Source organism: Guillardia theta (genome assembly GCF_000315625.1).
Source record: "Guillardia theta CCMP2712 unplaced genomic scaffold GUITHscaffold_24, whole genome shotgun sequence".
Classification (NCBI taxonomy): domain Eukaryota; class Cryptophyceae; order Pyrenomonadales; family Geminigeraceae; genus Guillardia; species Guillardia theta.
This window is the reverse complement of record NW_005434650.1, coordinates 35084-46881: the sequence shown is the minus strand read 5'-3', so window position 1 is coordinate 46881 and position 11798 is coordinate 35084. Positions and strand designations below refer to the sequence as shown.

Below are 11798 nucleotides of genomic sequence, written 5' to 3'. Positions count from 1 at the left end.
TCGGCGAAATTTTGGATGCCGCAAGTGGCGGAGAGCATCCGGGAGAAGCTGAGGCGACAAGGCGAAGACAGAAAGCGAGAATGAGCAGAGAGAGTAGGGAGAGGAGGAGGAGGAGCAAGGAGCAAGGAGCGGGAGGAGAGGATGAGCAGGAGGGATGGAAGGGAAGGACGTAGAGGGGGGGAGGAGGAGGAGGGAGAAGAAGAAAGTGCAAGAGAGGATGAAGGGGAGCAAAGAGGTTGAGGAGGAGGAGAAGGAGGAGGAGGAGGAGGAGGAGGAGGAGGAGGAGGAGGAGGAGGAGGAGGAGCACAAAAGTCAGCAACAAGTCTTTACTCTATTCGTATGCACTACATTTAATATTCCAGGAAAATTTTTCTCAGCTGGGAGCTCAGGCGCTCTGGGGGAGCTGGGGGGTTCCCTCGCCCTGCACGAAGACCCACTTCTTGCCTCGCTCCTCCACAGCAACGCACTTGGTTGAGACCCTCCAGAGAGCCTCGGGGAGAGGAGTGGGATCGTAGAGGTAGTGCCTGCGGTCATGGTGAGCAGTCGAAGGGCAGCGGAGTAGGAGGAGGGGGAGGGAGAGCAGGAGGGGGAGGGAGGAGAGGAGGGAGGAGGAGGAGGAGGAAGAGGGAAGCGGAGGAAGAGGAGAGGGGTTTGGGGAGGAAGCTTACTCAGGGAAGGCCTTGGCGATGGCTTCAGTGGCAGCCTTGGCGCGGTAATGCCTGAGAGGAAGTGAGGAAGAGGAAACGAGAGTATGAGAGCCAACGTGAGGGAGGAGCAGCAACAGGAGGGAGGGCAGGGGGAGCACGAGGGAGGGAGGAGACGGAGGCAGGAGAGCACAGGGAGCAGGAGGACTCACGGGATGGTGCAGTCGATGTGGTGGACGACGTGGGTGGAGCCGATGCGGTGGTGGAGGAAGTCGAAGATGGGGCCGTAGGGGCGATCGATGGACATGAAAGCTCCCTTGATGAAGTTCCAGTTCTCCCCGGAGAAGTGAGGAACGTCGGTCTGCAGTAGGATAAGGAGAAGGACAAGGTGGAAGGGGGGGGGAGGGAGGAGAGGAGGAAGGGAGAGTGAGCTAGGACAGGAGGCGAACTGTACGAGGTTGGAGAGGGAAGGGAAGTAGGAGGGAGATTCTCAAGGAATTTCTCACGTCAGTGTGCTGGAGCCAAGTGTAGAGGACGAGCCAGCAGTTGGTGACGACGTAGGGACCGAGATAGAGAGCAGCCATGTGGAGGAAACCTGAAGCCTCTATCACCATCCTCCTCCTCCTTCTCCTCCTCTCCGAACTTACCGAACTTAACAGACCAGGCGTAAAGGAGGCCGAGCATGCCGACGATGCCGATGTCAGAAAGCCACACCTGAAGAATCGTGAGGGGAAAGAAGGAGGAAGAACGAGAGACCAGGGGGGAGCAAGGAGAGGGGAGGAGGAGGAGAGTGGAGGAGGAGGAGAGGGGAGGAAGAGGGAGAGGGGAAGGAAGAGGGGGAGCGAGAGCACGACACGTCACCTTCTTCTTCCACACTCCAGGGAAGAGCTCGGTGTTCTTGTCGCCAGTAGAAAAAGGCTTGACGGGGATGAAGTGGTTGGTCATGCCACGAACGGGTCCACCAGTGACTCCAGCAATCTGGAGACAAGTCAGCTCGAGGAGAAGGAGGAGGAGGAGGAGGAGATGTTGGTAGCACATGTCAACTTACAAGGTATGCAGGCCATCCAAAGACGAGGTGAGAAACGACGCGGTTGGCACCATAGATCGCTTCTCCCAACTTCTTGCCGAAGATCTTCTGCATTGTGCTCAACTTGCCAAGAGTACCCTGTAGAGTTCAAGATAAGAAGAACAGTAGGCAGTGTGAGAAGTGAGAGTGAACATGGCGACAACAGACATGTACAACTTGTCAAGAACATAAACTGGTCCACTTGGCAAGAGCATACCAGACAACATTTCAATCATTCATCGCATCTCGGGACATCATGGGAAGGCGAAATAGTCAAGTCACCTTGCCAGTCTCCAGGGTGTAGGGGACGTGGGTCTCGCCCTCGAAGATGTGGTTCGTCTTTGAGTGATGGACAGCATGCGATCGCTGCCAACTGCACCAGAGGATCAGCAACGGCGGTCAAAACGGAGAGGGAGGGAGGGAGGGAGGGCGTAGGAGGAGATAGAGGGCAGGAGGGACTAGGGATGAGTAAGGAAAGGACGAGAAGATAGGAGGAGGAGGATGGGGAGGAACGAAGAGGGGAGGGAGAGAGGGATTACTCACGAGAAGTAGGGAACAAGGAGAGCGGTGTGGAAGAGCTGCAGGGTGGCAGATCGTCAGCAGGGATCAGGGGCAGCAACAACTTTTAGACTCACGTATCCGACAGTGTCCTGAAGGAGCTTGTTGTCGGAGAAAGCTCCGTGTCCGCACTCGTGCGCGATGACCTGCGAAGATTGCATGTCAGACAGTCGAGGAGAGGAGAGGAGAGGAGAGGAGAGGAGAGGAGAGGAGAGGAGAGGAGAGGAGAGGAGAGGAGAGGAGAGGAGAGGAGAAAAAAGGGAACCAAGGGAGCTCAGAAGGACCGTGACATGTTCTTACCCAGCAGCCGGTGGCGATGGTGCCGGCGGCGTACCAGTAGAGGGCCCAGAGAGGCAACATGGCCAATTTGAGGGGAAGAAACATCCACGCGAGGGCTCCGACTCCGAGAGTGAGAGCAAGGGAGATGCCCGCATACATGAGCGAGATCTGCGGCCAAGTCAGTTCTTGCTCCCTGTCCTCCTCCTTCTCCTCCTCCTCCCCACAGCCTTCTAGTTTTCAACCCCTCCCCTCCAACCATCTCCCCGATTCACCCCTCCACATCACTCGCCTTGTCATCGCGCTTCCAGCTGTCGGCAGGCATGGCATCGAACACTTGCTTCTTGTTAGGAAACTCCTTGTCCTTGAGCGCGATCCCGTTCAGTCCCGAGATGACGATGTTTGACAAGTCCCCGTACGAATCGCTCGAGGTCGAGATCGCGGAGGCCGTGGCTCTGCTGGCCAGAGCTCCAGTGCTGGGCCTCGAGGATCGGAGCCTGCTCACGGGAGAGAGTCGAGCAGCGCTCCCAGCAGGAAGGGGGCGGTAAGGAAGCCTTCAACGGAGCTGAGGGCCGCTGCTGTGGCAGCAGCCGCAAGAGCTGCACGGGAGAACATGCCAGGGACTGCAGGAGACGACTTGCTACTCACTGCAGCTAGAAGCAGAAGTCAGAAACGAGCGGCTAGCAGGTAGTGATACGATCACAGCATCGTGCTACACTTTTCTGGTTCAACCCTGCTAAAACTTACTCCGACACTACCCCTTCCTCATTAGTCCCAATCCCACGTCACTCTAGCCTTACGTTCTTGTTCTCCTCCACAACCTCCATTCAACTCTTTGCTGGACAAGTTCATCTCCTGCAGCCGGCATGATTCATCCTGCAAAGGCATCTTCTCGCCAACTTCTAATCTTCTCGTTCATGATTCGGACAAGGTCCGACAACGTACAGGAGAGACAGGGTTACGAGGCAGATCATCATCTGGAGTCAGAGCAGGCACGAGTCGGCAAGCAAGGAGGAGGACGAGAACAACAACAGGGCTATGTCGAGGAAGGTGCTCCAGCAAAGGACACGCACGGAGGCTGGAGCAAGGAAGAGCAAGGAGCAGGCCCAGTGGCTGGGGCACATGGCACAGGATGAGCAGGAGGGTGAGAAGGAAGGTAGAGTCGAGTACGGGCAGGATGGGAAGGAGTAGAAGAAGAGGGGGAGGGAGGAGGGGAAGGGGGGGAGGGGTGACAGATAACTTGTGCGCAGCATGGGAGGCGAATGGGGGCGGGGGTGGGGCAGGCCTTTGAATCCCTGAAGTGAGTTAGGGTGGTGGGGAAACGAGGGGTACACAGAAATTCAGTGGGGTGGTTGGTGTGATAAGGGTCTTGGATACCGCATATTGGACTGATACTTTCAGTAAGAATATGGGGTGGTAATATTTAAATAGGGGTACTCAATTACTTTGAGCGCTTTGGAATGTTCACAATAAAGGTGGTGGGGGTGTTGTGAGTACCGGTACTTTGTACTGTATCTTTGTTGAAATGTACAGGTGGGTGGGATTGAGAACTGCAGGGTACGGGGTGCCTGATGGTCGAGGCGATGGTGGGGTACCAGTAAGAACCCTGAGAAAGATCTCCAGGGGTGGTTGCTGACATTGGGGTAGGGTAGTCCTCACGGCCCTGAGTAGGTAGGGTCCAAAGTTAGGGGTATTGTCTCAATGGATCAAGGGTCATACTACCCATCCTACCCCAAAATTGCTGATGAACGCCACAGATACATTCTGTCATACAAAGTTCCTAGAGACCAATGATAGGACGCAGCTGTACTTCGTAGAAAATACCAGTGTTTCGAGTCATGAAGGGGGTAGGGGTGGTCCAATTCAAAGTTTTGTCAGCTGGTCTTGCGAGTTTCGACAGGTAGGTCAGCATTTGTGGGGTAGGGGTCCTTTGATTTGTCCGGGGTAGGTGGATACAAATCTGAAGGGTGGGTACTGGCAAATCTTAAGGGGAAGGTAGGTGATACAAACCCCTGATCTTAGCTACCCCTACCCCTTACTTTCCCCATAAAGGGTATGACCCCTTCTGGGATCTCCATAAAGCAGAGCCCACCCTACCCTAGGAGTCCACTCTCCACACTACCCCTTGGTCATCCAACCCACCCCCTCTTTATTATGCATTCGTCTCCATGCTGACTTCTACCTGGCGGTGAGTAAGCCACCCCTACCTCATTTCTATCACCCCTACCCCTGCATTATACCCACCGGTCAGATTCCAGAAATTCCTGCAAGAGGTACCCACCTATCAAGAAATAGTCAATTGGTGATAAAACTACCGGTGATCATTATACCCATACCCCACCCTTCTCACACATACAGGGGGCTTGAAGCGTTCGACGCTAGTGGTGAGGAGCTATTCAATTGGGGGTAGGGGTAGTAGACCACGGCCATCCACCACCCCACCCCCTCTTATCAACTATCCACAAGGCCCCCTACCTCCCGGAACCCACCGTACCCCCTCGGACAGCTAGGGAGCCACTACTGTGTCGGGCCATCCATCCATTCAGTAAAATGAGATTGCCCTGAGGCGGGCTGCACCCACTGAGGCCCAGCCAGTGGCCGCAATGGCCCGGCCCGTTCACGGTGAGCCGTCCGAGAGTCGGAGCGCCGCCGAGCGCCGAGCGCCGGGCATCCCGGCTGCCGGCCCCCGGGGCCCACTGCCAGGCCTCTATCGGACAGTGGCAACGCCGCCCAGCCTTCAATCGAGTCGAGTTGCCGCACGCGACGGTCACCCGCCCGGCGGCGGCCGGACTCGGCGGCCGGGAAGTGGCAAGAGTCAGTTGAACTTGGGTGTGGCACGCTAATTGAACGGTACATGATGCTTAAACTTTTATTTCTGCACTTTGAGTCTCTCATACTCACTGCTTTTACAGCCTCGAGGGATGAGTTTGGGGAGCTGTAGAATACTGACTTGCTTCCTCATCTAAGTCGTCATCTGTCGGAGCAAAGTTGCCTCCTCCATCAGTATACTCGAAGCCCTGGACAAGCACAGCATCATGGACCGCACTGAGATGAGAGCTTTCGAACCTCTCCAAACTTTCCTCTTGCCACAACCTCGATGGCTTTCCCTGGAGTGAGCTCCTCTGCTGTGATATACTGAAAGGAAAACTCAGATGGGATCGGGGTCAGCACGAATGGAGCAATCCAACAACGACACAGTAGAATATCGTGATGCAATCAAAAACAAGACTCTGTCCAACAACCTGTCGTTTGAAGTAACAGTCGACAGCATGCCGAACATTCCTGTGAAGGATCCAGCGATTCCTCTCATGCATCTCGACTGCCATCTGGTTTCCAGGCCCTCAACACTCTGTCAATAAGCAAGCAGTGATCTACCTGAAACATCGGCTCATGCATTCTCATCAGGACGGATTTCTGTTTGTCTTTCCTCTTGTTTGCTTCTTCTCCGCTGAGCAAAACCTGCAAAGTGTCTTATGACGGTGCAACAAGTGTGATTGGACTCACTGTATGGCAGCCGCCGGTAAGCGCAGCTCGATCTGGATCATGCAGAAGCATCGGCAAGGTTCCTCCATGTACTGCAGCGATGATCCGGATACCTCTCTGACTCATCGTACGAATTGCTTCCACCTGCACATCCTCAGAATCAAAAGCGTCGGACGTCGTTTCAAGGGTGACCTCGGTCGCAGAGGATATCTCGTCAACGATGACAACCTGCAAGGGATGAGATCAGAACGGAGAGGCAAACAAGTTACACATACATGTGGGCTCTGATTTTCTACAGCTTCGCGCATTCTCTCATGCTGCAGATTGAACATTTGTCCATCTTTCTTGAGTGTTTCGACTGGGAGCCATCGAGCATTTCCAATGGCCGGATGTGGAACAATACCATCACCGCCGATCTCACAGGTCTTGTCAACGACCACAACGATCTGATTCTTATCTTCTGACAGCCTTCTTGCAAACTCCCTCAGACATGTAGTCTTTCCAGAGTTCGGCCTTCCAATCAGCAGCACGCTTCCTGTGCTCTGCAGCAAGTCGGGGGCAAGGGAATCCAGCGTTCCTTCTACAGTCTTGCCAACGCGGGCAGTGACTCCGATCACTGATGGAACTCCCTCAGAGCTCGTGCGGTGAGACAAGATGACAGAAAGCCTGTGAAGGGTCCCATCGATTCCAATCCTTCTAGTGGCAAGGAGTGAACCCGTGTGCGTCTTGGAGAACATCTCTGCAAACAGCGCGATGTCGCTCTGCTCGCAATTCACTTGAGCAAGTGGCTCTCTGTACAGCTGTCCAGTATGCGGATTCGCAAACACTGCTTCGGGCCATCTTCCCAGCTGCAGGTAGATCTCGTTCAGATCCCGCAGTTTGTCGCTGAACTGCTCCTGAAGTCTCGCCCTGACAGGTGCCGGAAGTTGCATCAACAAGGTCTCAAGCTCCCGCAGGTTCTGTTCATCACGGCTGCGCATTGAGGGCACATCCCATGTCCGCAGGATGCGTCCAGGTTGTCGATCCTCGCGACGGTAGCTCCCAAATCCCCTCCCTCCATGGTAGCCTCCTCTGTCATTGCCATATCCTCCGCGCCCCCTCCCTCCCCGACCCCTGCTATCAACGCTCATCCTCTGCTCATAGCCTCCACCCTGCAAGATTCACAAAAACAAGTTACCATGCTGGTGAACTTGTGAATGATAGAAAGACAAACCTGATACGCTGCTGCAATCCAACAAAGAATTGTGCATGTCAGGAAACGGAGTGACGAAGGAACACTCTTGGACATTTTCGCTCAAATCGTTGCTGAAGTTCGAAGTTAGCCCACACATGTCTCGACAGCTCTGACTTAGAGCGAGCATACCTCTCCTCTATCTCATGCAGGCTATTCCAACCAACCCTGAATGAAAGCAACGAATGAGAATTTTGAACAGCAGAACGATTGATAGTTTTGTATGCTGGATGGAAAAGTATTCTTCAAATTTCTCGCACAAGAATCAAACTGGTCTCATAGAGGAAAGGAGCATGATGGCAGATGCAAGGAGGAGAAAGGCGGGCAGAGAATCGGAGTAACGATCGAGGGACTGAGAGCAAGGGGGCAGCTTGATTGGGAGTAGGGAAAGGGGAGAAAACAAGAATGGACGGGGGAGAGGAGGAGAGGAGGAGAGGAGGAGGAAAGGAGCGAGCTGCAGGGGCTGCATGGAGTCAGCGGACGCATCCCTTTTCCGGCGCCATGCCGTTGCTCCTCGGGAGGTCCTGCAAGAGGGGTGAAGAGCATCAAAGGGTGGGTTGTAGTGTTGAAAGCCTGTAGATCACCGGTATTTTTACCTGTAAATAGAGGGGTAGATGGATATTTCAAGGGGTCTGATGTCCTTGAAAAGAATGGGAAACGGTAGGGTGGTATAGTCAGAAATACCGTTACAAGATCGTTATTCTCCTTTTCAATACACACATACCCTGAGGCGGGTTTGATTTTGAATAGGGGTAGGGTGCTGCGATTACGGGTCCATCGAAGGTAATTTGTAGGGGTAATAAGGGTATTATTTCCGAAGAGATGCCGGAGGAATCCGGGGGGTAGGGGTCATGTTGATGATGCCAAACATGCCAGAATGGAATGGACAGGCACAAAACGAGCGAGGAGGCAGAGGAGGAGAGAGGAGGAGGAGGGAGGGGGGGGGGGAGGGGGGAGGAGGAGAGGAGAGGAGGGGGGGAGGGGAGGGGAGGGGAGGGGGGGAGGAGAGAGGAGAGGAGAGGGGACGACAGGATAGTAGGCAGTCTGTGCGGGACAAGACAGTGCAAGTCCAGATAGGCAAACTGGACGAGACTAGACACTGCATGGATAGAACAAGGACAGCGAAAGGATAGGACAGGAAGCAATCAACGGCATCGATATTGAGAAAGGAGAGAGATATGCGAGGTAGGAGCATGAATGCGATGCGACACAGGCAAGCCAGTACCCTTTGCCATAAACAAGATACCTAGGGAGCGTGAGAATGCAGCAATCGAGCGAGACAAAATGATGAAGCAGTTGGGCAGATTGGAAGCAAGACGATCAGTTAGCCAGAAATAGGAATAAGACGTCAGGAGTACAAACAGGAGTGCGGAGATTGATTGATGGTGAAGAATCCTGGACAGTTGGTGAGATATACAGGAGCAGGAGTAGGAGCAGAAACAGGAGCAGGAGCAGGAGCAGGAGCAGGAGCAGGAGCAGGAGCAGGAGCAGGAGCAGGAGCAGGAGCAGGAGCAGGAGCAGCAATAGCGGAAGCAGCAGCAGCTTGACTCGCTCACTCTCTTGCAGGAATGAGGCATAGCATGTTGGTCGTTTCTTGCTTCCCTTGATCCTCCGCGTCCAAGCAGCATGGACAAGGGCAGGGGAGGTCCCCGCGCGTCGGGCAGGAGCAGCAGGGGAACGGGTGGGAGCCTTTTCGATGCACGTGAGACCGTCTACCTGGCAGACAGCGTAAGTGTCGTTTCTAGATGCGTTCGGCAAGGAGGAGAGGAGGATGGATAGAAGAAGGAAGGGGTTGCACGCGGGGGGGGAGAAGATGTTGAGAGACGGGCGATGTGAAATTGGTGGGGAACCCACAGGGAGTGGAGTGTGGAGAGGCTGGAGCGGGTCAGAGAGGAGGGGAAGGGCAGGCTGGGTGAGAGGAGATGTGGCGGGAGAGAGGAGGAGGAAGTTTAGGAGAGGGAGGATGTACAGGAGCGGAGGGAAGATTGATGATGGTGGGTGCAGGTGCGTGGAAGCCTTCAAGATGAGGGAGTCAACAAGATGCCGAGCAACTACGTCAGTTCGAATCCTCCTCCTGTTCCTCCTCCTCCTCCTGCTCCTCCTCCTCCTCCTCCTGTTCCTCCTCCTCCTCCTCCTCCTGTTCCTCCTGTTCCTCCTCCTCCTCCTCCTGTTCCTCCCCATCCTGCCTCCCCCACTCTCTCCTCCTCCCTCATGTTCTCCTCCGCAGGTGCTGGCTCAAGCTGATCGCAACACGGCTGCAAGCTCGAATGGGGCCGGAAGAGACACGATCTACACAACCGCCGACGGTCAACGCTCCACCATTGGAGACAGGAAGGAGAGATACACAGAGGGAGATGGGAGGACAGGACATCAGACTGGAGGAGGGAGGAGCACGCTGTACTTCAGGCAGGGGGATATGTAAGAGACATTTCCTCCTCCACCAGCACCACCACCAGCACCTCCTACTCCACCTTCAACACCAACACCAACACCAACACCAACACCAACACATCCATCAGCACCACCACCACCACCACCACCACCTCCTCCTCCTCCTCCTCCTCCTCCTCCTCCTCCTCCTCCTCCTCGTGCCCCTCGCCTTGCGCCCACCCACCCACACAACTTCTCTTCCTCTTCTTGATTATCATTGGTTCTGTTTTTCCCTCCTTTGTGACATCTTTCGCGTCTTTCGCTCTCATGAGTGATGACTGTCTGCTGGAAGGTATACAGGAGTGTATGAGGATGCGGACGCAGCTCCTGACGTGAAGGAGAAGTTCGCAGGTTGAGATCTGAGCAGGAGGAGGGAGGAGGGGGGAGTTGGAGCATGCTGTAACAGAGCTACAGGAGTTGGGGAGGACTGGCGAGCGCAGCAGGCGAGATGGGCCTCACGTGAAAACGGCAACGGGGAGGAGGAAGGGGGAGAGGGAGGGGGGGCTGGGAGACGGGCTGCGGCGGCATCTGGTCAGCGCGTGGATGCGCATGTGAACGGGGGGGTGGGGACGAGGGGGAGCAGGGATACTGACTCGAGGGACTCGACGAGATCCGTGGTGAGCAGTGGAGTGAAGGTGAGACCCTTGCTCCTTCCTCCCTTGCTCCTCTTTCCTCTCTCCTCTCTCCTCTCTCCTCTCTCCTCTCTCCTCTCTCCTCTCTCCTCTCATCACCATTTTCCCTTTCTCTTCCCTCCTCCCTCCGTCCTATCTTTCTCCCTCCCCTCTTCCTTGCTCCTCTCTCCCCCGCCCCCCCTCCTCTTCCTCCTTCTCTCCTACTTTCGTTGGATTACACTTACTCTGCTTTACTTCTCCCTCCTCCTCTTCTTGTATCCTTCGTATTCTCTACCTCTCCTCCCTTTCCCTCTTCCTCGTTGTTCCCCTCCTCCTCTCTCGCTGGTTCTCCAGGGAGGAAGGAGGAAACCAGGACAGAATCCCGCTCTCCTCCCTCCATGTCGTCGGTCAAGGATCTTTACGAGAGCCAGCAAAAGCAGCAGGAAGACAAACTTTCTGGAAGGTGCGCGACGACTTCTTTCATCTCGTGTCTCGTCTTGTCATAAGCTCCGGGTCGAGCTGACGTCAACATCGGCAGGCGGTTCTTGGATCCTGCCAAGGGGTTGGCGCAGGTAACGAGGAGGAGGAGGAGGAGGAGGAGGATGGGGAGGAAATGGAAGAAGAGGACGAAAAGGAGGAAGAGGGAGGCAGTTGGAGGAGGGAATGCGGAAAGGAGGGCAGGAGCAAGATGAAGGGAGGAATTTGAGATCTGTGTGCAGATCGAGTCTCTGGAGGAGAAGAAGGAGCCTGTAGTGCAGCCGGGGAGGAGCGAGTACAAGGGGAGCAGAATCGAGTGGGAGAAATTCCCGGAGGTCTCGTCCAATTGGTACGGTGAGTACCAGCTACTTGATCATGTGCAAGGGAAAAGGAGAGGAAGAGAGTAGAGAGAGAGAGAGAGAGAGAGAGAGAGAGAGAGAGAGAGAGAGAGAGAGAGAGAGAGCGAGAGAGTGGGAGAGGAAAGAGAGCCGGGGATTGACCAAGGAGAGGTCCGGAGAGGAAGGGAACAGGAGGAAGGGAGGGACGGAGGGCCGGAGATATGTTCGATGGAGGAGCAAGAGGTGAAGTTGGAGCAGAGCATTACGAGGAGCTGGAGGAGTTGCTTGAGAGGCTGCAAGTGGACTTGTCCTCAGGCTTTAACGACGCGATTGTGTAAGTGATGGGAAAGATGCGACAATGAGGATGACTGAGTTGCTCGACATGCCAGCCAGAACAGATTGAAGTCGATGGGGAAGAACAAGGTGAGTCAGCAGGAGGAGGAGGAGCAGCAGAAGCAGAAGCAGAAGCTGAAGCAGAAGCAGAAGCAGAAGCAGAAGCAGAAGCAGAAGCAGAAGCAGAAGCAGAAGCAGAAGCAGAAGCAGAAGCAGAAGCAGAAGCAGAAGCAGAAGCAGAAGCAGAAGCAGAAGCAGAAACAGGAAGTTGTCCGTTGATTTCTACCCCGCAGATTTTATCTCTCAAGAAGGATATGAAAGCTTCCCGAGCTTCAATAATGTGACTTGATC

At 54.9% G+C, this 11798-nt stretch overlaps 3 protein-coding genes across 3 annotated transcripts; 1 reads left to right on the top strand and 2 right to left on the bottom strand.

Moving 5' to 3' along the window:
- Positions 1-313: 313 nt before the first annotated feature.
- GUITHDRAFT_159521 (hypothetical protein) lies at positions 314-3159 on the bottom strand (the record flags this gene model as incomplete). Its single annotated transcript, XM_005834641.1, has 13 exons — positions 314-524; positions 669-719; positions 857-1005; positions 1151-1239; positions 1292-1358; positions 1506-1622; positions 1693-1809; positions 1993-2083; positions 2254-2288; positions 2346-2414; positions 2569-2715; positions 2828-3002; positions 3050-3159. The coding sequence occupies 13 exons, from the start codon at positions 3157-3159 to the stop codon at positions 386-388; spliced, it is 1356 nt and encodes a 451-aa protein (XP_005834698.1). The 3' UTR covers positions 314-385.
- Positions 3160-5708: 2549 nt separating this feature from the next.
- Positions 5709-6959, bottom strand: GUITHDRAFT_69358 (hypothetical protein; the record flags this gene model as incomplete). The annotated part of the gene is made up of 5 exons (XM_005834640.1): positions 5709-5870; positions 5920-6003; positions 6049-6171; positions 6220-6255; positions 6303-6959. The coding sequence occupies 5 exons, from the start codon at positions 6957-6959 to the stop codon at positions 5709-5711; spliced, it is 1062 nt and encodes a 353-aa protein (XP_005834697.1).
- Positions 6960-8884: 1925 nt separating this feature from the next.
- GUITHDRAFT_137117 (hypothetical protein) lies at positions 8885-11452 on the top strand (the record flags this gene model as incomplete). The annotated part of the gene is made up of 9 exons (XM_005834639.1): positions 8885-8986; positions 9263-9313; positions 9486-9676; positions 9981-10039; positions 10103-10323; positions 10713-10762; positions 10838-10871; positions 11019-11130; positions 11430-11452. 9 exons carry the CDS (start codon positions 8885-8887, stop codon positions 11450-11452), a joined length of 843 nt encoding a protein of 280 aa, XP_005834696.1.
- Between the last annotated feature and the right edge of the window lie 346 nt (positions 11453-11798).